Source organism: Pagrus pagrus, assembly GCF_965226575.1.
Source record: "Pagrus pagrus genome assembly, chromosome: 5".
NCBI classification, from domain to species: Eukaryota; Metazoa; Chordata; class Actinopteri; order Spariformes; family Sparidae; genus Pagrus; species Pagrus pagrus.
In genome coordinates, this window is record NC_140189.1 from 18,284,541 (window position 1) to 18,311,408 (window position 26,868).

Below are 26,868 nucleotides of genomic sequence, written 5' to 3' on the forward strand. Positions count from 1 at the left end.
TGAAACAAAGGTGTCATGACTGTATCTCCATACACCCATATTTGGCCAAACAGGTCTCAGTCATTCTGTAGCCAACTTTGCACTTTTAATAAAGGGTCTCAAAGGTACAAGTTGGGTGTTTTAGCCTTTAGATACTGGGAAAATGGTCTTCAATAATCTCATGAATGCTGGAGTCATACTAAAATTTTCCTGTTGTATGAGACAAAGGTGTCATGACTGTATCTCCATACACCCATATTTGGCCAAACAGGTCTCAGTCATTCTGTAGCCAACTTTGCATTTTTAATAAAGGGTAACAAAGGTACAAGTTGGGTGTTTTAGCCTTCAGATACTGGGAAAGTGGTCTTCATTAATCTCACGAACACTGGAGTCACACCTAAGTTACTTCCTGTTGTGTGAAACAAAGGTGACATGACTGTATCCCCATACACCTATATTTGGCCAAACAGGTCTCAGTCATTCTGTAGCCAACCTTGCATTTTTGATAAAGGGTCTCAAAGGTACAAGTTGGGTGTTTTAGCCTTTAGATACTGGGAAAGTGGTCTTCAATAATCTCATGAATGCTGGAGTCGTACTAAAGTTTTCCTGTTGTATGAGACAAAGGGGTCATGACTGTATCTGCATACACCCATATTTGGCCAAACAGGTCTCAGTCATTCTGTAGCCAACCTTGCATTTTTGATAAAGAGTCTCAAAGGTACAAGTTGGGTCTTATAGTCTTTAGATATTGGGAAAGTGGTCTTTAGCAATCTCATGAAGGCTGGAGTCATACTTACGTTACTTCCTGTTGTGTGAGACAAAGGGGTCATGACTGAATCTCCATACACCCATATTTGGCCAAAAAGGTCTCAGTCATTCTGTAGCCAACTTTGCATTTTTAATAAAGTGTCTCAAAGGTACAAGTTGGGTGTTTTAGCCTTTAGATACCGGGAAAGTGGTCTTCATTAATCTCATGAATGCCAGAGTCATACTTAATTTACTTCCTATTGTGTGAAACAAAGGTGACATGACTGTATCTCCATACACCCATATTTGGCCAAACAGGTCTCAGTCATTCTGTAGCCAACTTTGCACTTTTAATAAAGGGTCTCAAAGGTACAAGTTGGGTGTTTTAGCCTTTAGATACTGGGAAAGTGGTCTTCAATAATCTCATGAATGCTGGAGTCGTACTAACGTTTTCCTGTTGTATGAGACAAAGGGGTCATGACTGTATCTGCATACACCCATATTTGGCCAAACAGGTCTCAGCCATTCTGCAGCCAACCTTGCATTTTTAATAAAGGGTCTCAAAGGTACAAGTTGGGTGTTTTAGCCTTTAGATACCGAGAAAGTGGTCTTCAATAATATCATGAATGCCAGAGTCATACTTACGTTACTTCCTGTTGTGTGAAACAAAGGGGTCATGACTGTATCTCCATACACCCATATTGGCCAAACAGATCTCAGTCATTCTGTAGCCAACTTCGCACTTTTAATAAAGGGTCTCAAAGGTACAGGTTGGGTGTTTTAGCCTTCAGATACTGGGAAAGTGGTCTTCATTAATCTCATGAACACTGGAGTCACACCTAAGTTACTTCCTGTTGTGTGAAACAAAGGTGACATGACTGTATCTCCATACACCCATATTTGGCCAAACAGGTCTCAGTCATTCTGTAGCCAACCTTGCATTTTTGATAAAGGGTCTCAAAGGTACAAGTTGGGTGTTTTAGCCTTTAGATACTGAGAAAGTGGTCTTCAATAATCTCATGAATGCTGGAGTAATACTAAAGTTTTCCTGTTGTATGAGACAAAGGGGTCATGACTGTATCTCCATACACCCATATTTGGCCAAACAGGGCTCAGTCATTCTGTAGCCAACCTTGCATTTTTGATAAAGAGTCTCAAAGGTACAAGTTGGGTCTTTTAGTCTTTAGATACTGGGAAAGTGGTCTTTAGCAATCTCATGAAGGCTGGAGTCATACTTACGTTACTTCCTGTTGTGTGAAACAAAGGTGTCATGACTGTATCCCCATACACCCATATTTGGCCAAACAGGTCTCAGTCATTCTGTAGCCAACTTTGCATTTTTAATAAAGTGTCTCAAAGGTACAAGTTGGGTGTTTTAGCCTTTAGATACCGGGAAAGTGGTCTTCATTAATCTCATGAATGCCAGAGTCATACTTAATTTACTTCCTATTGTGTGAAACAAAGGTGAGATGACTGTATCTCCATACACCCATATTTGGCCAAACAGGTCTCAGTCATTCTGTAGCCAACTTTGCACTTTTAACAAAGGGTCTCAAACGTACAAGTTGGGTGTTTTAGCCTTTAGATACTGGGAAAGTGGTCTTCAATAATCTCATGAATGCTGGAGTCGTACTAAAGTTTTCCTGTTGTATGAAACAAAGGTGTCATGACTGAATCTCCATACACCCATATTTGGCCAAACAGGTCTCAGTCATTCTGTAGCCAACTTCGCACTTTTAATAAAGGGTCTCAAAGGTACAGGTTGGGTGTTTTAGCCTTCAGATACTGGGAAAGTGGTCTTCATTAATCTCATGAACACTGGAGTCACACCTAAGTTACTTCCTGTTGTGTGAAACAAAGGTGACATGACTGTATCTCCATACACCCATATTTGGCCAAACAGGTCTCAGTCATTCTGTAGCCAACCTTGCATTTTTGATAAAGGGTCTCAAAGGTACAAGTTGGGTGTTTTAGCCTTTAGATACTGAGAAAGTGGTCTTCAATAATCTCATGAATGCTGGAGTAATACTAAAGTTTTCCTGTTGTATGAGACAAAGGGGTCATGACTGTATCTCCATACACCCATATTTGGCCAAACAGGGCTCAGTCATTCTGTAGCCAACCTTGCATTTTTGATAAAGAGTCTCAAAGGTACAAGTTGGGTCTTTTAGTCTTTAGATACTGGGAAAGTGGTCTTTAGCAATCTCATGAAGGCTGGAGTCATACTTACGTTACTTCCTGTTGTGTGAAACAAAGGTGTCATGACTGTATCCCCATACACCCATATTTGGCCAAACAGGTCTCAGTCATTCTGTAGCCAACTTTGCATTTTTAATAAAGTGTCTCAAAGGTACAAGTTGGGTGTTTTAGCCTTTAGATACCGGGAAAGTGGTCTTCATTAATCTCATGAATGCCAGAGTCATACTTAATTTACTTCCTATTGTGTGAAACAAAGGTGAGATGACTGTATCTCCATACACCCATATTTGGCCAAACAGGTCTCAGTCATTCTGTAGCCAACTTTGCACTTTTAACAAAGGGTCTCAAACGTACAAGTTGGGTGTTTTAGCCTTTAGATACTGGGAAAGTGGTCTTCAATAATCTCATGAATGCTGGAGTCGTACTAAAGTTTTCCTGTTGTATGAAACAAAGGTGTCATGACTGAATCTCCATACACCCATATTTGGCCAAACAGGTCTCAGTCATTCTGTAGCCAACTTTGCACTTTTAATAAAGGGTCTCAAAGGTACAAGTTGGGTGTTTTAGCCTTTAGATACTGGGAAAATGGTCTTCAATAATCTCATGAATGCTGGAGTCATACTAAAATTTTCCTGTTGTATGAGACAAAGGTGTCATGACTGTATCTCCATACACCCATATTTGGCCAAACAGGTCTCAGTCATTCTGTAGCCAACTTTGCATTTTTAATAAAGGGTAACAAAGGTACAAGTTGGGTGTTTTAGCCTTCAGATACTGGGAAAGTGGTCTTCATTAATCTCACGAACACTGGAGTCACACCTAAGTTACTTCCTGTTGTGTGAAACAAAGGTGACATGACTGTATCCCCATACACCTATATTTGGCCAAACAGGTCTCAGTCATTCTGTAGCCAACCTTGCATTTTTGATAAAGGGTCTCAAAGGTACAAGTTGGGTGTTTTAGCCTTTAGATACTGGGAAAGTGGTCTTCAATAATCTCATGAATGCTGGAGTCGTACTAAAGTTTTCCTGTTGTATGAGACAAAGGGGTCATGCCTGTATCTGCATACACCCATATTTGGCCAAACAGGTCTCAGCCATTCCGCAGCCAACTTTGCATCTATAATAAAGGGTCTCAAAGGTGCAAGTTGGGTGTTTTAGCCTTTAGATACCGAGAAAGTGGTCTTCATTAATCTCATGAACACTGGAGTCACACCTAAGTTACTTCCTGTTGTGTGAAACAAAGGTGACATGACTGTATCTCCATACACCCATATTTGGCCAAACAGGTCTCAGTCATTCTGTAGCCAACCTTGCATTTTTGATAAAGGGTCTCAAAGGTACAAGTTGGGTGTTTTAGCCTTTAGATACTGAGAAAGTGGTCTTCAATAATCTCATGAATGCTGGAGTCATACTAAAGTTTTCCTGTTGTATGAGACAAAGGGGTCATGACTGTATCTCCATACACCCATATTTGGCCAAACAGGGCTCAGTCATTCCGTAGCCAACCTTGCATTTTTGATAAAGAGTCTCAAAGGTACAAGTTGGGCCTTTTAGTCTTTAGATGCTGGGAAAGTGGTCTTTAGCAATCTCATGAAGGCTGGAGTCATACTTACGTCACTTCCTGTTGTGTGAAACAAAGGTGTCATGACTGTATCTCCATACACCCATATTTGGCCAAACAGGTCTCAGTCATTCTGTAGCCAACTTTGCACTTTTAATAAAGGGTCTCAAAGGTACAAGTTGGGTGTTTTAGCCTTTAGACACTGGGAAAATGGTCTTCAATAATCTCATGAATGCTGGAGTCATACTAAAGTTTTCCTGTTGTATGAGACAAAGGTGTCATGACTGTATCTCCATACACCCATATTTGGCCAAACAGGTCTCAGTCATTCTGTAGCCAACTTTGCATTTTTAATAGTGTCTCAAAAGGTACAAGTTGGGTGTTTTAGCCTTTAGATACCGGGAAAGCGGTCTTCATTAATCTCATGAATGCCAGAGTCATACTTAATTTACTTCCTATTGTGTGAAACAAAGGTGAGATGACTGTATCTCCATACACCCATATTTGGCCAAACAGGTCTCAGTCATTCTGTAGCCAACTTTGCACTTTTAATAAAGGGTCTCAAAGGTACAAGTTGGGTGTTTTAGCCTTTAGATACTGGGAAAGTGGTCTTCAATAATCTCATGAATGCTGGAGTCGTACTAAAGTTTTCCTGTTGTATGAGACAAAGGGGTCATGACTGTATCTGCATACACCCATATTTGGCCAAACAGGTCTCAGTCATTCTGCAGCCAACTTTGCATTTTTAATAAAGGGTCTCAAAGGTACAAGTTGGGTCTTTTAGCCTTCAGATACTGGGAAAGTGGTCTTCATTAATCTCATGAACACTGGAGTCACACCTAAGTTACTTCCTGTTGTGTGAAACAAAGGTGACATGACTGTATCTCCATACACCCATATCTGGCCAAACAGGTCTCAGTCATTCTGTAGCCAACCTTGCATTTTTGATAAAGGGTCTCAAAGGTACAAGTTGGGTGTTTTAGCCTTTAGATACTGAGAAAGTGGTCTTCAATAATCTCATGAATGCTGGAGTCATACTAAAGTTTTCCTGTTGTATGAGACAAAGGGGTCATGACTGTATCTCCATACACCCATATTTGGCCAAACAGGTCTCAGTCATTCTGTAGCCAACCTTGCATTTTTGATAAAGAGTCTCAAAGGTACAAGTTGGGTCTTATAGTCTTTAGATATTGGGAAAGTGGTCTTTAGCAATCTCATGAAGGCTGGAGTCATACTTACGTTACTTCCTGTTGTGTGAGACAAAGGGGTCATGACTGAATCTCCATACACCCATATTTGGCCAAAAAGGTCTCAGTCATTCTGTAGCCAACTTTGCATTTTTAATAAAGTGTCTCAAAGGTACAAGTTGGGTGTTTTAGCCTTTAGATACCGGGAAAGTGGTCTTCATTAATCTCATGAATGCCAGAGTCATACTTAATTTACTTCCTATTGTGTGAAACAAAGGTGACATGACTGTATCTCCATACACCCATATTTGGCCAAACAGGTCTCAGTCATTCTGTAGCCAACTTTGCACTTTTAATAAAGGGTCTCAAAGGTACAAGTTGGGTGTTTTAGCCTTTAGATACTGGGAAAGTGGTCTTCAATAATCTCATGAATGCTGGAGTCGTACTAACGTTTTCCTGTTGTATGAGACAAAGGGGTCATGACTGTATCTGCATACACCCATATTTGGCCAAACAGGTCTCAGCCATTCTGCAGCCAACCTTGCATTTTTAATAAAGGGTCTCAAAGGTACAAGTTGGGTGTTTTAGCCTTTAGATACCGAGAAAGTGGTCTTCAATAATATCATGAATGCCAGAGTCATACTTACGTTACTTCCTGTTGTGTGAAACAAAGGGGTCATGACTGTATCTCCATACACCCATATTGGCCAAACAGATCTCAGTCATTCTGTAGCCAACTTCGCACTTTTAATAAAGGGTCTCAAAGGTACAGGTTGGGTGTTTTAGCCTTCAGATACTGGGAAAGTGGTCTTCATTAATCTCATGAACACTGGAGTCACACCTAAGTTACTTCCTGTTGTGTGAAACAAAGGTGACATGACTGTATCTCCATACACCCATATTTGGCCAAACAGGTCTCAGTCATTCTGTAGCCAACCTTGCATTTTTGATAAAGGGTCTCAAAGGTACAAGTTGGGTGTTTTAGCCTTTAGATACTGGGAACGTGGTCTTCAATAATCTCATGAATGCTGGAGTCGTACTAAAGTTTTCCTGTTGTATGAGACAAAGGGGTCATGACTGTATCTGCATACACCCATATTTGGCCAAACAGGTCTCAGCCATTCTGCAGCCAACTTTGCATTTTTAATAAAGGGTCTCAAAGGTACAAGTTGGGTGTTTTAGCCTTCAGATACTGGGAAAGTGGTCTTCATTAATCTCATGAAGGCTGGAGTCATACTTAGGTTACTTCCTGTTGTGTGAAACAAAGGTGTCATGACTGTATCTCCATACACCCATATTGGCCAAACAGGTCTCAGTCATTCTGTAGCCAACTTTGCACTTTTAATAAAGGGTCTCAAAGGTACAAGTTGGGTGTTTTAGCCTTCAGATACTGGGAAAGTGGTCTTCATTAATCTCATGAACACTGGAGTCACACCTAAGTTACTTCCTGTTGTGTGAAACAAAGGTGACATGACTGTATCTCCATACACCCATATTTGGCCAAACAGGTCTCAGTCATTCTGTAGCCAACCTTGCATTTTTGATAAAGGGTCTCAAAGGTACAAGTTGGGTGTATTAGCCTTTAGATACTGAGAAAGTGGTCTTCAATAATCTCATGAACGCTGGAGTCATACTAAAGTTTTCCTGTTGTATGAGACAAAGGGGTCATGACTGTATCTCCATACACCCATATTTGGCCAAACAGGGCTCAGTCATTCTGTAGCCAACCTTGCATTTTTGATAAAGAGTCTCAAAGGTACAAGTTGGGTCTTTTAGTCTTTAGATACTGGGAAAGTGGTCTTTAGCAATCTCATGAAGGCTGGAGTCATACTTACGTTACTTCCTGTTGTGTGAAACAAAGGTGTCATGACTGTATCTCCATACACCCATATTTGGCCAAACAGGGCTCAGTCATTCTGTAGCCAACCTTGCATTTTTGATAAAGAGTCTCAAAGGTACAAGTTGGGTTTTTTAGCCTTCAGATACTGGGAAAGTGGTCTTCATGAATCTCAGGAACACTGGAATCACACCTAAGTTACTTCCTGTTGTGTGAAACAAAGGTGACATGACTGTATCTCCATACACCCATATTTGGCCAAACAGGTCTCAGTCATTCTGTAGCCAACCTTGCATTTTTGATAAAGGGTCTCAAAGGTACAAGTTGGGTGTTTTAGCCTTTAGATACTGAGAAAGTGGTCTTCAATAATCTCATGAATGCTGAAGTCAAACTAAAGTTTTCCTGTTGTATGAGACAAAGGGGTCATGACTGTATCTCCATACACCCATATTTGGCCAAACAGGGCTCAGTCATTCTGTAGCCAACCTTGCATTTTTGATAAAGAGTCTCAAAGGTACAAGTTGGGTCTTTTAGTCTTTAGATACTGGGAAAGTGGTCTTTAGCAATCTCATGAAGGCTGGAGTCATACTTACGTTACTTCCTGTTGTGTGAAACAAAGGTGTCATGACTGTATCTCCATACACCCATATTTGGCCAAACAGGTCTCAGTCATTCTGTAGCCAACTTTGCACTTTTAATAAAGGGTCTCAAAGGTACAAGTTGGGTGTTTTAGCCTTTAGATACTGGGAAAATGGTCTTCAATAATCTCATGAATGCTGGAGTCATACTAAAATTTTCCTGTTGTTTGAGACAAAGGTGTCATGACTGTATCTCCATACACCCATATTTGGCCAAACAGGTCTCAGTCATTCTGTAGCCAACTTTGCATTTTTAATAAAGGGTAACAAAGGTACAAGTTGGGTGTTTTAGCCTTCAGATACTGGGAAAGTGGTCTTCATTAATCTCACGAACACTGGAGTCACACCTAAGTTACTTCCTGTTGTGTGAAACAAAGGTGACATGACTGTATCCCCATACACCTATATTTGGCCAAACAGGTCTCAGTCATTCTGTAGCCAACCTTGCATTTTTGATAAAGGGTCTCAAAGGTACAAGTTGGGTGTTTTAGCCTTTAGATACTGGGAAAGTGGTCTTCAATAATCTCATGAATGCTGGAGTCGTACTAAAGTTTTCCTGTTGTATGAGACAAAGGGGTCATGACTGTATCTGCATACACCCATATTTGGCCAAACAGGTCTCAGCCATTCCGCAGCCAACTTTGCATCTATAATAAAGGGTCTCAAAGGTGCAAGTTGGGTGTTTTAGCCTTTAGATACCGAGAAAGTGGTCTTCATTAATCTCATGAACACTGGAGTCACACCTAAGTTACTTCCTGTTGTGTGAAACAAAGGTGACATGACTGTATCTCCATACACCCATATTTGGCCAAACAGGTCTCAGTCATTCTGTAGCCAACCTTGCATTTTTGATAAAGGGTCTCAAAGGTACAAGTTGGGTGTTTTAGCCTTTAGATACTGAGAAAGTGGTCTTCAATAATCTCATGAATGCTGGAGTCATACTAAAGTTTTCCTGTTGTATGAGACAAAGGGGTCATGACTGTATCTCCATACACCCATATTTGGCCAAACAGGGCTCAGTCATTCCGTAGCCAACCTTGCATTTTTGATAAAGAGTCTCAAAGGTACAAGTTGGGCCTTTTAGTCTTTAGATGCTGGGAAAGTGGTCTTTAGCAATCTCATGAAGGCTGGAGTCATACTTACGTCACTTCCTGTTGTGTGAAACAAAGGTGTCATGACTGTATCTCCATACACCCATATTTGGCCAAACAGGTCTCAGTCATTCTGTAGCCAACTTTGCACTTTTAATAAAGGGTCTCAAAGGTACAAGTTGGGTGTTTTAGCCTTTAGACACTGGGAAAATGGTCTTCAATAATCTCATGAATGCTGGAGTCATACTAAAGTTTTCCTGTTGTATGAGACAAAGGTGTCATGACTGTATCTCCATACACCCATATTTGGCCAAACAGGTCTCAGTCATTCTGTAGCCAACTTTGCATTTTTAATAGTGTCTCAAAAGGTACAAGTTGGGTGTTTTAGCCTTTAGATACCGGGAAAGCGGTCTTCATTAATCTCATGAATGCCAGAGTCATACTTAATTTACTTCCTATTGTGTGAAACAAAGGTGAGATGACTGTATCTCCATACACCCATATTTGGCCAAACAGGTCTCAGTCATTCTGTAGCCAACTTTGCACTTTTAATAAAGGGTCTCAAAGGTACAAGTTGGGTGTTTTAGCCTTTAGATACTGGGAAAGTGGTCTTCAATAATCTCATGAATGCTGGAGTCGTACTAAAGTTTTCCTGTTGTATGAGACAAAGGGGTCATGACTGTATCTGCATACACCCATATTTGGCCAAACAGGTCTCAGTCATTCTGCAGCCAACTTTGCATTTTTAATAAAGGGTCTCAAAGGTACAAGTTGGGTCTTTTAGCCTTCAGATACTGGGAAAGTGGTCTTCATTAATCTCATGAACACTGGAGTCACACCTAAGTTACTTCCTGTTGTGTGAAACAAAGGTGACATGACTGTATCTCCATACACCCATATTTGGCCAAACAGGTCTCAGTCATTCTGTAGCCAACCTTGCATTTTTGATAAAGGGTCTCAAAGGTACAAGTTGGGTGTTTTAGCCTTTAGATACTGAGAAAGTGGTCTTCAATAATCTCATGAATGCTGGAGTCATACTAAAGTTTTCCTGTTGTATGAGACAAAGGGGTCATGACTGTATCTCCATACACCCATATTTGGCCAAACAGGTCTCAGTCATTCTGTAGCCAACCTTGCATTTTTGATAAAGAGTCTCAAAGGTACAAGTTGGGTCTTATAGTCTTTAGATATTGGGAAAGTGGTCTTTAGCAATCTCATGAAGGCTGGAGTCATACTTACGTTACTTCCTGTTGTGTGAGACAAAGGGGTCATGACTGAATCTCCATACACCCATATTTGGCCAAAAAGGTCTCAGTCATTCTGTAGCCAACTTTGCATTTTTAATAAAGTGTCTCAAAGGTACAAGTTGGGTGTTTTAGCCTTTAGATACCGGGAAAGTGGTCTTCATTAATCTCATGAATGCCAGAGTCATACTTAATTTACTTCCTATTGTGTGAAACAAAGGTGACATGACTGTATCTCCATACACCCATATTTGGCCAAACAGGTCCCAGTCATTCTGTAGCCAACTTTGCACTTTTAAAAAGGGTCTCAAAGGTACAAGTTGGGTGTTTTAGCCTTTAGATACTGGGAAAGTGGTCTTCAATAATCTCATGAATGCTGGAGTCGTACTAACATTTTCCTGTTGTATGAGACAAAGGGGTCATGACTGTATCTCCATACACCCATATTTGGCCAAACAGGTCTCAGTCATTCTGTAGCCAACCTTGCATTTTTGATAAAGGGTCTCAAAGGTACAAGTTGGGTGTTTTAGCCTTTAGATACCGAGAAAGTGGTCTTCAATAATATCATGAATGCCAGAGTCATACTTACGTTACTTCCTGTTGTGTGAAACAAAGGGGTCATGACTGTATCTCCATACACCCATATTGGCCAAACAGATCTCAGTCATTCTGTAGCCAACTTCGCACTTTTAATAAAGGGTCTCAAAGGTACAGGTTGGGTGTTTTAGCCTTCAGATACTGGGAAAGTGGTCTTCATTAATCTCATGAACACTGGAGTCACACCTAAGTTACTTCCTGTTGTGTGAAACAAAGGTGACATGACTGTATCTCCATACACCCATATTTGGCCAAACAGGTCTCAGTCATTCTGTAGCCAACCTTGCATTTTTGATAAAGGGTCTCAAAGGTACAAGTTGGGTGTTTTAGCCTTTAGATACTGAGAAAGTGGTCTTCAATAATCTCATGAATGCTGGAGTAATACTAAAGTTTTCCTGTTGTATGAGACAAAGGGGTCATGACTGTATCTCCATACACCCATATTTGGCCAAACAGGGCTCAGTCATTCTGTAGCCAACCTTGCATTTTTGATAAAGAGTCTCAAAGGTACAAGTTGGGTCTTTTAGTCTTTAGATACTGGGAAAGTGGTCTTTAGCAATCTCATGAAGGCTGGAGTCATACTTACGTTACTTCCTGTTGTGTGAAACAAAGGTGTCATGACTGTATCCCCATACACCCATATTTGGCCAAACAGGTCTCAGTCATTCTGTAGCCAACTTTGCATTTTTAATAAAGTGTCTCAAAGGTACAAGTTGGGTGTTTTAGCCTTTAGATACCGGGAAAGTGGTCTTCATTAATCTCATGAACACTGGAGTCACACCTAAGTTACTTCCTGTTGTGTGAAACAAAGGTGACATGACTGTATCTCCATACACCCATATTTGGCCAAACAGGTCTCAGTCATTCTGTAGCCAACCTTGCATTTTTGATAAAGGGTCTCAAAGGTACAAGTTGGGTGTTTTAGCCTTTAGATACTGAGAAAGTGGTCTTCAATAATCTCATGAATGCTGGAGTCATACTAAAGTTTTCCTGTTGTATGAGACAAAGGGGTCATGACTGTATCTCCATACACCCATATTTGGCCAAACAGGGCTCAGTCATTCCGTAGCCAACCTTGCATTTTTGATAAAGAGTCTCAAAGGTACAAGTTGGGCCTTTTAGTCTTTAGATGCTGGGAAAGTGGTCTTTAGCAATCTCATGAAGGCTGGAGTCATACTTACGTCACTTCCTGTTGTGTGAAACAAAGGTGTCATGACTGTATCTCCATACACCCATATTTGGCCAAACAGGTCTCAGTCATTCTGTAGCCAACTTTGCACTTTTAATAAAGGGTCTCAAAGGTACAAGTTGGGTGTTTTAGCCTTTAGACACTGGGAAAATGGTCTTCAATAATCTCATGAATGCTGGAGTCATACTAAAGTTTTCCTGTTGTATGAGACAAAGGTGTCATGACTGTATCTCCATACACCCATATTTGGCCAAACAGGTCTCAGTCATTCTGTAGCCAACTTTGCATTTTTAATAGTGTCTCAAAAGGTACAAGTTGGGTGTTTTAGCCTTTAGATACCGGGAAAGCGGTCTTCATTAATCTCATGAATGCCAGAGTCATACTTAATTTACTTCCTATTGTGTGAAACAAAGGTGAGATGACTGTATCTCCATACACCCATATTTGGCCAAACAGGTCTCAGTCATTCTGTAGCCAACTTTGCACTTTTAATAAAGGGTCTCAAAGGTACAAGTTGGGTGTTTTAGCCTTTAGATACTGGGAAAGTGGTCTTCAATAATCTCATGAATGCTGGAGTCGTACTAAAGTTTTCCTGTTGTATGAGACAAAGGGGTCATGACTGTATCTGCATACACCCATATTTGGCCAAACAGGTCTCAGTCATTCTGCAGCCAACTTTGCATTTTTAATAAAGGGTCTCAAAGGTACAAGTTGGGTCTTTTAGCCTTCAGATACTGGGAAAGTGGTCTTCATTAATCTCATGAACACTGGAGTCACACCTAAGTTACTTCCTGTTGTGTGAAACAAAGGTGACATGACTGTATCTCCATACACCCATATTTGGCCAAACAGGTCTCAGTCATTCTGTAGCCAACCTTGCATTTTTGATAAAGGGTCTCAAAGGTACAAGTTGGGTGTTTTAGCCTTTAGATACTGAGAAAGTGGTCTTCAATAATCTCATGAATGCTGGAGTCATACTAAAGTTTTCCTGTTGTATGAGACAAAGGGGTCATGACTGTATCTCCATACACCCATATTTGGCCAAACAGGTCTCAGTCATTCTGTAGCCAACCTTGCATTTTTGATAAAGAGTCTCAAAGGTACAAGTTGGGTCTTATAGTCTTTAGATATTGGGAAAGTGGTCTTTAGCAATCTCATGAAGGCTGGAGTCATACTTACGTTACTTCCTGTTGTGTGAGACAAAGGGGTCATGACTGAATCTCCATACACCCATATTTGGCCAAAAAGGTCTCAGTCATTCTGTAGCCAACTTTGCATTTTTAATAAAGTGTCTCAAAGGTACAAGTTGGGTGTTTTAGCCTTTAGATACCGGGAAAGTGGTCTTCATTAATCTCATGAATGCCAGAGTCATACTTAATTTACTTCCTATTGTGTGAAACAAAGGTGACATGACTGTATCTCCATACACCCATATTTGGCCAAACAGGTCCCAGTCATTCTGTAGCCAACTTTGCACTTTTAAAAAGGGTCTCAAAGGTACAAGTTGGGTGTTTTAGCCTTTAGATACTGGGAAAGTGGTCTTCAATAATCTCATGAATGCTGGAGTCGTACTAACATTTTCCTGTTGTATGAGACAAAGGGGTCATGACTGTATCTCCATACACCCATATTTGGCCAAACAGGTCTCAGTCATTCTGTAGCCAACCTTGCATTTTTGATAAAGGGTCTCAAAGGTACAAGTTGGGTGTTTTAGCCTTTAGATACCGAGAAAGTGGTCTTCAATAATATCATGAATGCCAGAGTCATACTTACGTTACTTCCTGTTGTGTGAAACAAAGGGGTCATGACTGTATCTCCATACACCCATATTGGCCAAACAGATCTCAGTCATTCTGTAGCCAACTTCGCACTTTTAATAAAGGGTCTCAAAGGTACAGGTTGGGTGTTTTAGCCTTCAGATACTGGGAAAGTGGTCTTCATTAATCTCATGAACACTGGAGTCACACCTAAGTTACTTCCTGTTGTGTGAAACAAAGGTGACATGACTGTATCTCCATACACCCATATTTGGCCAAACAGGTCTCAGTCATTCTGTAGCCAACCTTGCATTTTTGATAAAGGGTCTCAAAGGTACAAGTTGGGTGTTTTAGCCTTTAGATACTGAGAAAGTGGTCTTCAATAATCTCATGAATGCTGGAGTAATACTAAAGTTTTCCTGTTGTATGAGACAAAGGGGTCATGACTGTATCTCCATACACCCATATTTGGCCAAACAGGGCTCAGTCATTCTGTAGCCAACCTTGCATTTTTGATAAAGAGTCTCAAAGGTACAAGTTGGGTCTTTTAGTCTTTAGATACTGGGAAAGTGGTCTTTAGCAATCTCATGAAGGCTGGAGTCATACTTACGTTACTTCCTGTTGTGTGAAACAAAGGTGTCATGACTGTATCCCCATACACCCATATTTGGCCAAACAGGTCTCAGTCATTCTGTAGCCAACTTTGCATTTTTAATAAAGTGTCTCAAAGGTACAAGTTGGGTGTTTTAGCCTTTAGATACCGGGAAAGTGGTCTTCATTAATCTCATGAATGCCAGAGTCATACTTAATTTACTTCCTATTGTGTGAAACAAAGGTGAGATGACTGTATCTCCATACACCCATATTTGGCCAAACAGGTCTCAGTCATTCTGTAGCCAACTTTGCACTTTTAACAAAGGGTCTCAAAGGTACAAGTTGGGTGTTTTAGCCTTTAGATACTGGGAACGTGGTCTTCAATAATCTCATGAATGCTGGAGTCGTACTAAAGTTTTCCTGTTGTATGAGACAAAGGGGTCATGACTGTATCTGCATACACCCATATTTGGCCAAACAGGTCTCAGCCATTCTGCAGCCAACTTTGCATTTTTAATAAAGGGTCTCAAAGGTACAAGTTGGGTGTTTTAGCCTTCAGATACTGGGAAAGTGGTCTTCATTAATCTCATGAGCACTGGAGTCACACCTAAGTTACTTCCTGTTGTGTGAAACAAAGGTGACATGACTGTATCTCCATACACCCATATTTGGCCAAAGAGGGCTCAGTCATTCTGTAGCCAACCTTGCATTTTTGATAAAGAGTCTCAAAGGTACAAGTTGGGTGTTTTAGCCTTTAGATACTTAGAAAGTGGTCTTCAATAATCTCATGAATGCTGGAGTCATACTAAATTTTTCCTGTTGTATGAGACAAAGGGGTCATGACTGTATCTCCATACACCCATATTTGGCCAAACAGGTCTCAGTCATTCTGTAGCCAACCTTGCATTTTCGATAAAGAGTCTCAAAGGTACAAGTTGGGTCTTTTAGTCTTTAGATACTGGGAAAGTGGTCTTTAGCAATCTCATGAAGGCTGGAGTCATACTTACGTTACTTCCTGTTGTGTGAAACAAAGGTGTCATGACTGTATCTCCATACACCCATATTGGCCAAACAGGTCTCAGTCATTCTGTAGCCAACTTTGCGCTTTTAATAAAGGGTCTCAAAGGTACAAGTTGGGTGTTTTAGCCTTCAGATACTGGGAAAGTGGTCTTCATTAATCTCATGAACACTGGAGTCACACCTAAGTTACTTCCTGTTGTGTGAAACAAAGGTGACATGACTGTATCTCCATACACCCATATTTGGCCAAACAGGTCTCAGTCATTCTGTAGCCAACCTTGCATTTTTGATAAAGGGTCTCAAAGGTACAAGTTGGGTGTTTTAGCCTTTAGATACTGAGAAAGTGGTCTTCAATAATCTCATGAATGCTGGAGTCATACTAAAGTTTTCCTGTTGTATGAGACAAAGGGGTCATGACTGTATCTCCATACACCCATATTTGGCCAAACAGGTCTCAGTCATTCTGTAGCCAACCTTGCATTTTTGATAAAGGGTCTCAAAGGTACAAGTTGGGTGTTTTAGCCTTTAGATACCGAGAAAGTGGTCTTCAATAATATCATGAATGCCAGAGTCATACTTACGTTACTTCCTGTTGTGTGAAACAAAGGGGTCATGACTGTATCTCCATACACCCATATTGGCCAAACAGATCTCAGTCATTCTGTAGCCAACTTTGCATTTTTAATAAAGGGTCTCAAAAGGTACAAGCTGGGTGTTTTAGCCTTTAGATACCGAGAAAGTGGTCTTCAATAACATCATGAATGCCAGAGTCATACTTACGTTACTTCCTGTTGTGTGAAACAAAGGTGTCATGACTGTATCTCCATACACCCATATTTGGCCAAACAGGTCTCAGTCATTCTGCAGCCAACATTGTATTTTTAATAAAGGGTCTCAAAGGTACAAGTTGGGACAGAATGACTTGCAGCCATCTCATCTAGTGCACTTAGTACCATCCCATACTGGCTGAGAACAGTATGGATAGCAGGTGAGCGTACAGTCCACCTCGTGGGACATAAAGGCCTGATGGGCAGGGCTGGGCCGTCCCCTTCAGCTGCAACAATGGCTTTAATGGCTTGTCTTTCACCTTACCAGACTACCCAAAAAATGTGCCAAGGTCATGTATCCAGTCGAGTGGATTTCGCACAACACACAAGGTTGAGCAAGCTTGTTGTGTAACTAAATTGACACACTGTGCTCCACAATGTATATATCGTGCTAATGGCTGTGCTCGCTGAATAACATTTATTTATTTATTTATTTATTTATTTCGGCATGTTATTAGACAGTCATCATCACACATCATCTTAGTTAAAATCAGGTAGTACACATGGCCGAAAGGGAAAGCGGGAGAAGCAGATGCTTATCTAGTCCCGCCCCCGTTACCCACAGAATACATTATTTCCACAAATTATATTTCTTTTGTATTTTGACGTACATGTTACAGCAGCATGCAGTGAACAGAGCTGCAGTCCAGCTCTAGACAGTCAACAGACTACGTGTGTGTCTGCACAGTGTCTATATTGGTCCATCATGAGTGAACAACAGTCTCTACTTGTTGCCTGGAGTGTAACACAGTCATAAGGTGGTCCAATCGATATAGGTTAGTTTCAGTTATTTGGTTGTTAACTGGGATGGTGTGAGAGCCCTTATTGCCGTCTTTATTCATCCATCTCTTCTGTAGCTTTCGCCGCGCTTAGCTTCACCAAGACCTCTTGATTAGAAGCCACGTCTGCTCGCATCTTTCCCATGTACTCGCACATTGTGGAGATGCCAGATCGCATCTCCACCACAGCACTCCGAGTTTTGGCGTTGTCAGCCCTCACACTGGTCTGCTCGGCAGTGATCTTTCTCAGCTTCCGAAGTTGCATGAACATTCCATATCCCAGGGAGAGCATTCCGATTGTCATGAACGTGAATATGTACACGTCCTCAACGTCCTCTATATCCATTACGGCAAGGCACAAGACTCTCCATTTTCCCCATCCATCCATTGTGTAGCCGGCCATGAAGGTCCCGTCCGGGCATGTAGGCTCACCAGCACTAGTACGCCTTGTTGAGAACACTCTGTCGATTGCATTCAGTGACCAGTTTAGCAACTCTATCATGGACCAATTGATTCTCCTTTGTGTCTCGATTAACAGAGTCAGTTGAATTCTTCACACAAGTGGATATTTGTACTTTTCAGTGTCAGCTATTGTTTGGGTACAGTTGGTACTTGTTTATTCTTCCCTGTAGTCTCAACATAGCGTCTGCTGATTCCTGCCTCTGACCTTTACCAGACTCTCTTCTTGGTTCAGTTTATAACGATCAATAATCATATTTACATACTTTTTTTTGAAAACACTCAGATTTGCAGATTTTTTGACTTCCTCATCAAGATTATTCCATTGTCTGACACCCATGACCGACATGGTAAAAGACTTTAATGTAGTTCGTACCTTTCTCTTTCTGAAAACAAAGTTCCCTCTCAGATTGTGTCCCTCCTGTCTATGTAGGAATAGTGTTTGTAAGTTGTGAGGGAGGCTTTTGTTGGCAGCCTTGTACATCATTTGTACTGTGCGGTAGTTTATTAAATCATGTAATTTGAGTAATTTTGATTTGATATATAATTGATTGGTGTGTTCCCTGTAGTTGGCAAAATGTAGAATTCTCAAAGCCTTTTTTTGAAGCATTAGCAGGGGATGTGTGTTACCTTTATACGTGTGTCCCCAGACCTCTGCACAGTATTGTAGGTGTGGAGAGACTAGTGCACAGTACAACAGATGTAGTGCTTTTTGATTAAGTAGTTTTTGCGCTTTCCAAAGTATGGACACACTCCTGGCAAGTTTGCTTTTTAAGTGTTTAATGTGGGTTTTCCAATTTAACCTGTCATCGATAGTCACCCCCAGCACTTTGTATTCATTGACCCTTTCGATATTCACTCCATTGACTTGAATGTTAATACTCTTGTTGTGGCCCTTCTTCCCATATAGCATGTATTTAGTTTTCTCTAGATTTAGTGATAGTTTATTTATATTGAACCACATGTGGAGTTTGGCCATTTCATTATTGACTGTTTCCACTAATTGGTTCAAATCATTCCCCGAACAAAAAATATTTGTATCATCTGCGAATAATATTAATTTCAAAATATTGGTTACTTTGTATATATCATTTATACATCCTGTGCACCTGAGTACTTTCCAGCCATATTTGAAGCTTCATCATGTGCCTGATCTCTGAGGCCTGATATTGGCAAATTCAGCCTCAACGGAACATCCGAAATGATCCTGGCAAGGTTTTCACCTGTTGAAGGAGTTGCTTCATACAACCCTACAAAGTCTTTGTGCACCAGCAAATCAGTGTTAACATAATGTAGGCACATCACCTCCTGCTCAACAGAGTGTCGTGTTCGTTTATTTGAGTGAAGACATACAACGACGTTCCGGTTAACTATTTATTTAGAATTGTATCATTAAGCAAGCATGATCATGGACCTTTCTCTGTTGAACAAATCACAGTCAGCGGATTGCTGTTACTCTGTAACCCGTCGCCCAGAAAAAGGATGCAGATATTCGCATTACAATCACAGTTATATTTTTGCTGTTGCGGTGTTATAATTTGTCATTGGTCAAAAAAGGTGAGGAGGTCGTGGTTTAGACTTGACTCTCCTTTCGTTGGTGCACAGGCTGGTCCCAGCCTCTTGGCAACACGATTTCTCCAATCCGTGAAGACATCGCCCTGTGGAAAGAACCTCCCTCTTCCTGGTCTCTTCCTGTCTCATCCTGCACTGCTTCTGCACTACTTTTGAGTTCTTCAAAGTTTCACTTTGCTATCATTCCACAGACAGATAACGCTCACCACAAGGTCATATGCATGAGCAAGCAACATTTTACAGAGATAAAGGCAGCTGTGTTCTCTCTCTTATCCTGGCTTGTTTCTCCAATGTCTTAACCCTTCATAACATGGGGTCAATGCTTCTGTCAACCTCATCAATCAACAGGATAAGTACAGCTCTATATGGGGACATTATTAAGTGAACATGTAAAGTAGCATATGGCTAAAAAGGTGAAAAACTATTCAATCTCAACAATCCCTCCTTTCACACCTAATAGGTGTGAACAACAAGTGAAAAGAAGACACAAGATAAAGAAAAAACAAAACAAAACAACTCTGAACCAATCCAAAAACAAAAACAACTAAATCAAACTAAAACCAAATTAACTAAACCAAATCAAAACCACATCCGTAAATATCAAAAACAAAATCAACCAGAAAAACAAAACCACTAATTCAATCCACTAACACACCTAATGAAATCAACCTACTGTAACATCACACCTAATAATTCAGTCACACAACCGAGAAGAATAAATCGAATGATTTATTCACACATCAAATAATAAACCTAATGATCAAACCACTACAAAGGCACTAAGAAATCAAACACAACTACCTTCAACTGGGCAAACTACAACTTATCCTTGTCAGTGATCGAGAGGTAAATAAAGATCAGTTGTAGTTACTGAACATAATTGATGCTATTCATAGAGTGATGGGGAAAGCCAATCTAAAAAGTACACCTTCCTATCGAAGTGGGGGGCAGGATATTACGCAAGACTTTACCACCACAGTACAGGGAGAATTACTAGCAAAGCTAATACAACTAAGCAACAAAAAATTACATTGAGACCACAGTCTAAATGGGTGCCATGGCCTCTGTCTCTCCATCGTCACACGTGGGCAGCAGCAGGCAGAGTTAAAGCCGCTCAATCAGATTTATTTTGCTGTTTTGGGCCTGCAGCCTGAGTTTCCAAATCAGTTCTAACTTCGCTCAAAGGGCGAGTTGATGGTGAGGCTGGTACACAATGTGTCAGGTGGTGCCAATTTGCTCCTGTTTTACCCTTTACTCGGACTGCATCTGAGGTGCACTCAGTTACCTCATATGGTCCTGTCCACCTGGGCTCAGACCACTTTCTCTTGTGGACCTTTACCTGTATCCAGCCTCCCAAACTTACAGCAGGAGTCTTCGGCTGAGTTGTCTCTGGCACCTCCTCCGCACTCTGCACCTGTTTGCACAAAACTCGAGTCATGTTAGTCAGAGCAGTCATATAGTCGTCACAGTCAATCTACCGCAGATCCAAAGTGGGGAGGTGTCCCCCCTCTCTAGGTGGGCCTGGCATAGGACGGCCTGTCAACAACTCATGTGGAGTCAGGTGTGTCTTACCGCTAGGTGAGTTCCTCATTGACATTAACACTAATGGCAGAGCATCAACCCATGTAAGTTTAGTACCTGCACATATTTAACCATTTTTCTCTTTAATGTCTGGTTTGCTCTCTCTACCAGCCCCTGCGAGGCAGGATGATAGATAGTTCCGAACTTATGTGTGATCCCTAATGCTAGTTCTACTTTAGCTAAGCATTTGTTATTGAAATGGGAGACATTGTCTGACTTAATGGAGCGTGGTACTCCATATCTGGGGATGAGTTCATTTTTCAACCATTTTACCATTGATAATGCAGATTAGCTGATCTGCACCCGACTCAAGATGCAGTCAGTAGTTTTGAGATTGACATTCTTCTTGGGGCCAGGCACTCTGGGGCATCTGGTGAGCTTGGGGAACTTGTCCTCCTTCTATTCCATCTCCTTGTATCATTCCTCCTCCGTAGGGTGTGGCCTGCTCCTGTTGTCCACTGTACCAGTTACCCCCTGCTTGAGGACAGTATCTTATGTAGTGGTCGGTTCCACCACATCCATAGCACTGTCCAAGTGTCCTGGGATATCCACGTCCTCTTGATGATCCTCCTTGACCTCTGTAGCTGCCATATCCTCCGGGCGATTGTGTGGCATAAGGCTGGGCACTGACTGCTTCTGCCGCAGCTGGCTGTTGTTGGGCTGCCATAGCAGTCTGAACTGCTTTTGCGACTGCCTGTATGTCATCGGGAGTGAGGGATGGGGAGGTGACCACCATTTGCTTAGCTGTAGCTTTCTGCTGGGCATTCTTCTCAGATAGTTGCTGTTTCAGCAACACCGCACTCAGTCGTTCCATTTCATCTTTTTCAGCTGTCTTCTTTTTGTCGTAAGTTCTCAACCAATGTGTGAGGTGTTCTCTCCATTCTTTGTCCGACTTGGAGGCCAGTCCAACGACCTCCTCTAGCTTTTGTTGCACAGCTTCGGGCAGGCCTTTCTGACATTGATCTCTCCAGAGAGTAGTCATTGCGTCGCTCGAGTCAAATCTGTTGCCAGTATGTGCCTCCCACACTTTTTCCGCTCTCTTGAGGTATTCTCCTACATCTTCGCCCTCCTTCATCTTAACTGACTTCACAGAGTGCAAATCACGGGCGGTAGGGTGATGTGCTCTCAAAACCTCCCAAAGGTTGTTGCGATGGAGGTCGAAAGGCCTGGCATTACTGAGGTGAGCCTTGGCTCCAGCTTTTGCCAGGAGTTCCTGGGCTTGTCCGTTTCCTTCAATCCTTGCCAACAGAGCTCTCATATCTCCAAGGCACAACACGTCTCCAGCTGTGAGGCTTTCGAAGGTGGCGATCCATGGTGAGGCTCCTCCGGTGAGAGGTGGCAGTTTGTCCACCAGGCCCTGCATGTCTCTGTGTCGAAATGGGACGTATACTGTTCTTCCATCACCAGCCACCCTGAGAGGATAATTTCCACGTGTTGTTGATTCACGGCCCCCTTGGCTCCGAAGATTGTACTGGTGTGGCTTAGTTGTTGGTTGGATCACGTGTCCCCTGAAAGTTCCAGTCACAGAGCCTTCCATCAGCTGAGCGTCAGTAGGAGTCCAGTCATCTGGGTCTGGAGCCAGCAGGAAATCGGGTGGAAATGCTACCTCTGAGTCGATAGAGAGTGGATCTCCTCCTGCGTTGTCGACCGCCTGGTTCAGTGGAGGCGATTGGAAACTTATCCTCTTCTGCAGTCCCTCAGGAATGCCGATGTCATCAAGGAGAGCTGGAGCAATTTGAAGTGATGATGTTCTTGGGCTGAGGCTGGCAGCACCTTTGGTTTCATCATAAAAATTTATCAATGATTGCTCTGTGCTGGTCATGTTCTGTTCCACTTCTCCAGATGTCTGCACCGTCTCTGATCTCCTCAATCCTCTTGATGCATTTGCTTCTTGGCTACATTCCCTGACTGACAGTGACAAATCTGCAAGTTGAGCCGTCTGGGAGTTCAGTATTGCCAAAATGTCAGTTAAGGCTGACCCTTGCTCCATTTGGTTTGATTGGGTTTGGTTTCGTACTGGGTCCTCAATCTCCAATACTCCACCTGTAACTGCGAGAGTGGGAGCCTGTACTGGTAAGTCTTGTTTTTTCCTGAATGGGTTTGTGTCAGATAGAGCCAGTGAGTAGGGAGGGGGTGAGGTGTGCTCTTCTAACCCCATTAGGCTTGGGTATATCCCTGCAGTTCCTCCAGGGGATGCTGTAGGGCTCTCAGTGGGGCCTGTTGGGGAGGTGGCTCCTTCACCACCCGGTTGGGAGCACTTCCTCTTCTCTTTGTCACTGTCAGCCTTCATCTTTCTTGCTTGGGACATGAGACTGCACACCTTTGCAGTCTCGTCAGCTCTCTCCTTCTCCTTTTCCACAGCTTTCTTTCCCCACAAGTGTCGTCCTCTTCTCTCCCAGTCAATTTTGACCTCGTTGTATTTTCCTGTTGCAAGTGTGGAGATGCACAGAATGGAGCTTTGATTGGGCAGGGGCGCTGTTGGGTCTCTGGAAATTAACCCTTGGTCTTCCCACTTGCTCCAGAGTTTCTCAATCTCCTTCCTGAGTTCCTTTTTGCTCATCTCTTCGTCTTTTGTTGCTTCTCTCTTCTGGAAAATCCAGTCCTTCAGTTCACTCAAGTTGCTGGGGTTCTGTGTTCCTTCCATTGCTCGGGTGAGAGGAAAATTAATTGTGCTCAACTTCTTATTTATTTGTCAGTGTGGGATAAAAATATTTCTAATTTTTTAAATGTTGTTTTAACTCAGTGAAACCCTCCCTACGGCAAGACACACCTCCTCTTTTTAACTTAATTTGATATTTAACTTTACCTTCTATTCACTTAATTCGCCAGGTGAAATCTAATATATTTTCCAATCTACTTTTGACCACTAGTTGTCAGCATCAAATTTCTTGCTGAGTTTTTTTTTTTTTTTTTTAATTTGTCCCCACCAGATGGAGGCAATATTTGAGTATTTATGCAATTTTATTTTTCAACCATGAGGTGGGGCAATTCACAATTTTGGATGTAATGTTTATTTATACTCACTAGATGGAGCCGTACAAAATGTCAACTGTAATTCTATTTTTGCTCCACTAGCTGGAGGTATTTTCAAAATTTGGTGTAATTCTATACTTTGTCCACTGGATGAAGACAAAAAGTTCCACCAGCTTTTGCTCAAAACACTTTACATTTGTTCACACCGTTATTTTTCCCACCCACAGAAACTTCAACACGCAACACGCAACACGCAACACGACACAGGACAACACAACACAATGCAACGCAATGCAATGCTTCTTTTCCCCAACAGCCAGTCAGTTTGTATAGTATTCACCAGAACAACCGACTCAATTGGTTCACAATACAGCAGCCAGCCAGCTCGCATGGAGTTCACCCAAGCAACAAGCCCAGAGGAGGAAAAAAATGCTGCGTGTGTTATCACCGTTAGGTTTCAACAACACGAACAACTTTGTTGGCACCGTTAGGTTTCTGCCGTTCGCCTTTTTCTCCTCCTCCACCAAGACACTACTGCCTCCTGAACCAAGACACTGTTGTACTACCTCCCACACCTTAAAGCAACAGCAACAACACACAATGCATTATAGGATTATGATAAAGGTTAACCAGATTTTATATACACTAGGCCTTTCTCTTCTCTTTTAGGGACTTCCACCCTGAGGGATTTCAACCTATTTAAATTTCATTCCTATCAAGATCCTATTGATCTTGAAGGGACTACCTACCTGCTAATTACCTTTCTGAGTCACAAGCTCAGGGACTTTAAACCCAACTCTTTTTAGGGACTTTCAACCCAACTCTTTTTAGGGACTTCCACCCTGAGGGATTTCAACCTATTTAAATTTCATTCCTATCAAGATCCTATTGATCTTGAAGGGACTACCTACCTGCTAATTACCTTTCTGAGTCACAAGCTCAGGGACTTTAAACCCAACTCTTTTTAGGGACTTTCAACCCAACTCTTTTTAGGGACTTCCACCCTGAGGGATTTCAACCTATTTAAATTTCATTCCTATCAAGATCCTATTGATCTTGAAGGGACTACCTACCTGCTAATTACCTTTCTGAGTCACAAGCTCAGGGACTTTAAACCCAACTCTTTTTAGGGACTTCCACCCTGAGGGATTTCAACCTATTTAAATTTCATTCCTATCAAGATCCTATTGATCTTGAAGGGACTACCTACCTGCTAATTACCTTTCTGAGTCACAAGCTCAGGGACTTTAAACCCAACAAGCATTCAGGACGTTAATGATACAATTCTTTCAACATGTAGCATAGCTTTCCATAATTTCAATATACTTTTATGTCAAATAATCTTACCTCCTCTCCACTCACAGTAATTTGGTTATGTTCAATATGCAGAATTTGATTTATTAAAACAACAGGTTTCTGCTCACCTTTTTGTTTGGCGCGCCCTGTGAGTGTTGAGGGGTCCGATCGTCCGACTCCGATACGGCAGAAAGGTCTGCTCGTCTCGGGCCCAATGGGGATCACGTCTCCTTCTGTCGAACGACGTCGAGTCTCCCTTCCTCAAATCACGTCGGGGTCACCAAATTGTCGTGTTCGTTTATTTGAGTGAAGACATACAACGACGTTCCGGTTAACTATTTATTTAGAATTGTATCATTAAGCAAGCATGATCATGGACCTTTCTCTGTTGAACAAATCACAGTCAGCGGATTGCTGTTACTCTGTAACCCGTCGCCCAGAAAAAGGATGCAGATATTCGCATTACAATCACAGTTATATTTTTGCTGTTGCGGTGTTATAATTTGTCATTGGTCAAAAAAGGTGAGGAGGTCGTGGTTTAGACTTGACTCTCCTTTCGTTGGTGCACAGGCTGGTCCCAGCCTCTTGGCAACACGATTTCTCCAATCCGTGAAGACATCGCCCTGTGGAAAGAACCTCCCTCTTCCTGGTCTCTTCCTGTCTCATCCTGCACTGCTTCTGCACTACTTTTGAGTTCTTCAAAGTTTCACTTTGCTATCATTCCACAGACAGATAACGCTCACCACAAGGTCATATGCATGAGCAAGCAACATTTTACAGAGATAAAGGCAGCTGTGTTCTCTCTCTTATCCTGGCTTGTTTCTCCAATGTCTTAACCCTTCATAACATGGGGTCAATGCTTCTGTCAACCTCATCAATCAACAGGATAAGTACAGCTCTATATGGGGACATTATTAAGTGAACATGTAAAGTAGCATATGGCTAAAAAGGTGAAAAACTATTCAATCTCAACAAGAGACATCCCTTGTCCCATCCATAATAATGGAATACTGCAATACTGGTATGGACCGGATCTCATCTGCAATTTTCCTGATAGTTGATGAACTCATCAAATTTATCCGCTCATTTTGACAATCCCAAGATGTGTACACCCCCCTCTTTACAGATAATGACCAACTGAATGACTGATCATCTTCAGCTTTGTATTTCAGAAGCTGATCAAGGTTCCCTTGATGATGTTCATGCCCTCTAAAGGCCAATCCCTGACTCGCCAGAAACATCTCACACCCTTTTATTTTTAACAGTCTAGCTCTGTTTTCTGCCTGCTGTGTACTGCACTGCTCAACTGTGTCGTAACAGGCCTGTTTTCATATGCAGCAGTTTAACAGCCAGTTTGTGACCCTCTGTTTCTCATGCATGTGTAACCCCCATTTAACACATTTAATGTTATTGTTTAAGTTCATTTGTTTATGGTTGATTACACATAGCATAAGAAAAATGACAGTTATAGTTACATTTCAGTTAATTTTTTATATACATAAATTCTTATTTAACCTACAGTTATTTACATTTCATACATATTCAGTGTAATTAAATAAATATTGCTGTTGTTGCATTTGAGTTGCTGTTTTTTGGAGATACTTACGGTTACGGTAACTATGGAGAGAATTTTGTTCCTTTATTATTCAATCAAATAGAATAGATTTGAAACCAAAAAAGAGATTTGAGAGCAAAAGAGAGTAAGTGGCAATCAAATTTTTTTTTTTTTGAGATTGAAA

The 26,868-nt window shown here is 41.6% G+C and overlaps 1 protein-coding gene across 1 annotated transcript; it reads right to left on the reverse strand.

Moving 5' to 3' along the window:
* Positions 1-19,296: 19,296 nt before the first annotated feature.
* Positions 19,297-26,084, reverse strand: LOC311257865 (uncharacterized protein). Its single transcript, XM_084353808.1, has 2 exons — positions 25,258-26,084; positions 19,297-23,506 (listed from the first exon to the last, which is right to left on the reverse strand). Exon 2 carries the CDS (start codon positions 23,502-23,504, stop codon positions 21,180-21,182), a length of 2,325 nt encoding a protein of 774 aa, XP_084209934.1. The 5' UTR covers positions 23,505-23,506; positions 25,258-26,084; the 3' UTR covers positions 19,297-21,179.
* Between the last annotated feature and the right edge of the window lie 784 nt (positions 26,085-26,868).

Coding starts and splice junctions, on each gene's coding strand:
- LOC311257865 (XM_084353808.1), bottom strand. CDS start 23,504: ATGGAAGGAACACAGAACCCCAGCAACTTGAGTGAACTGAAGGACTGG.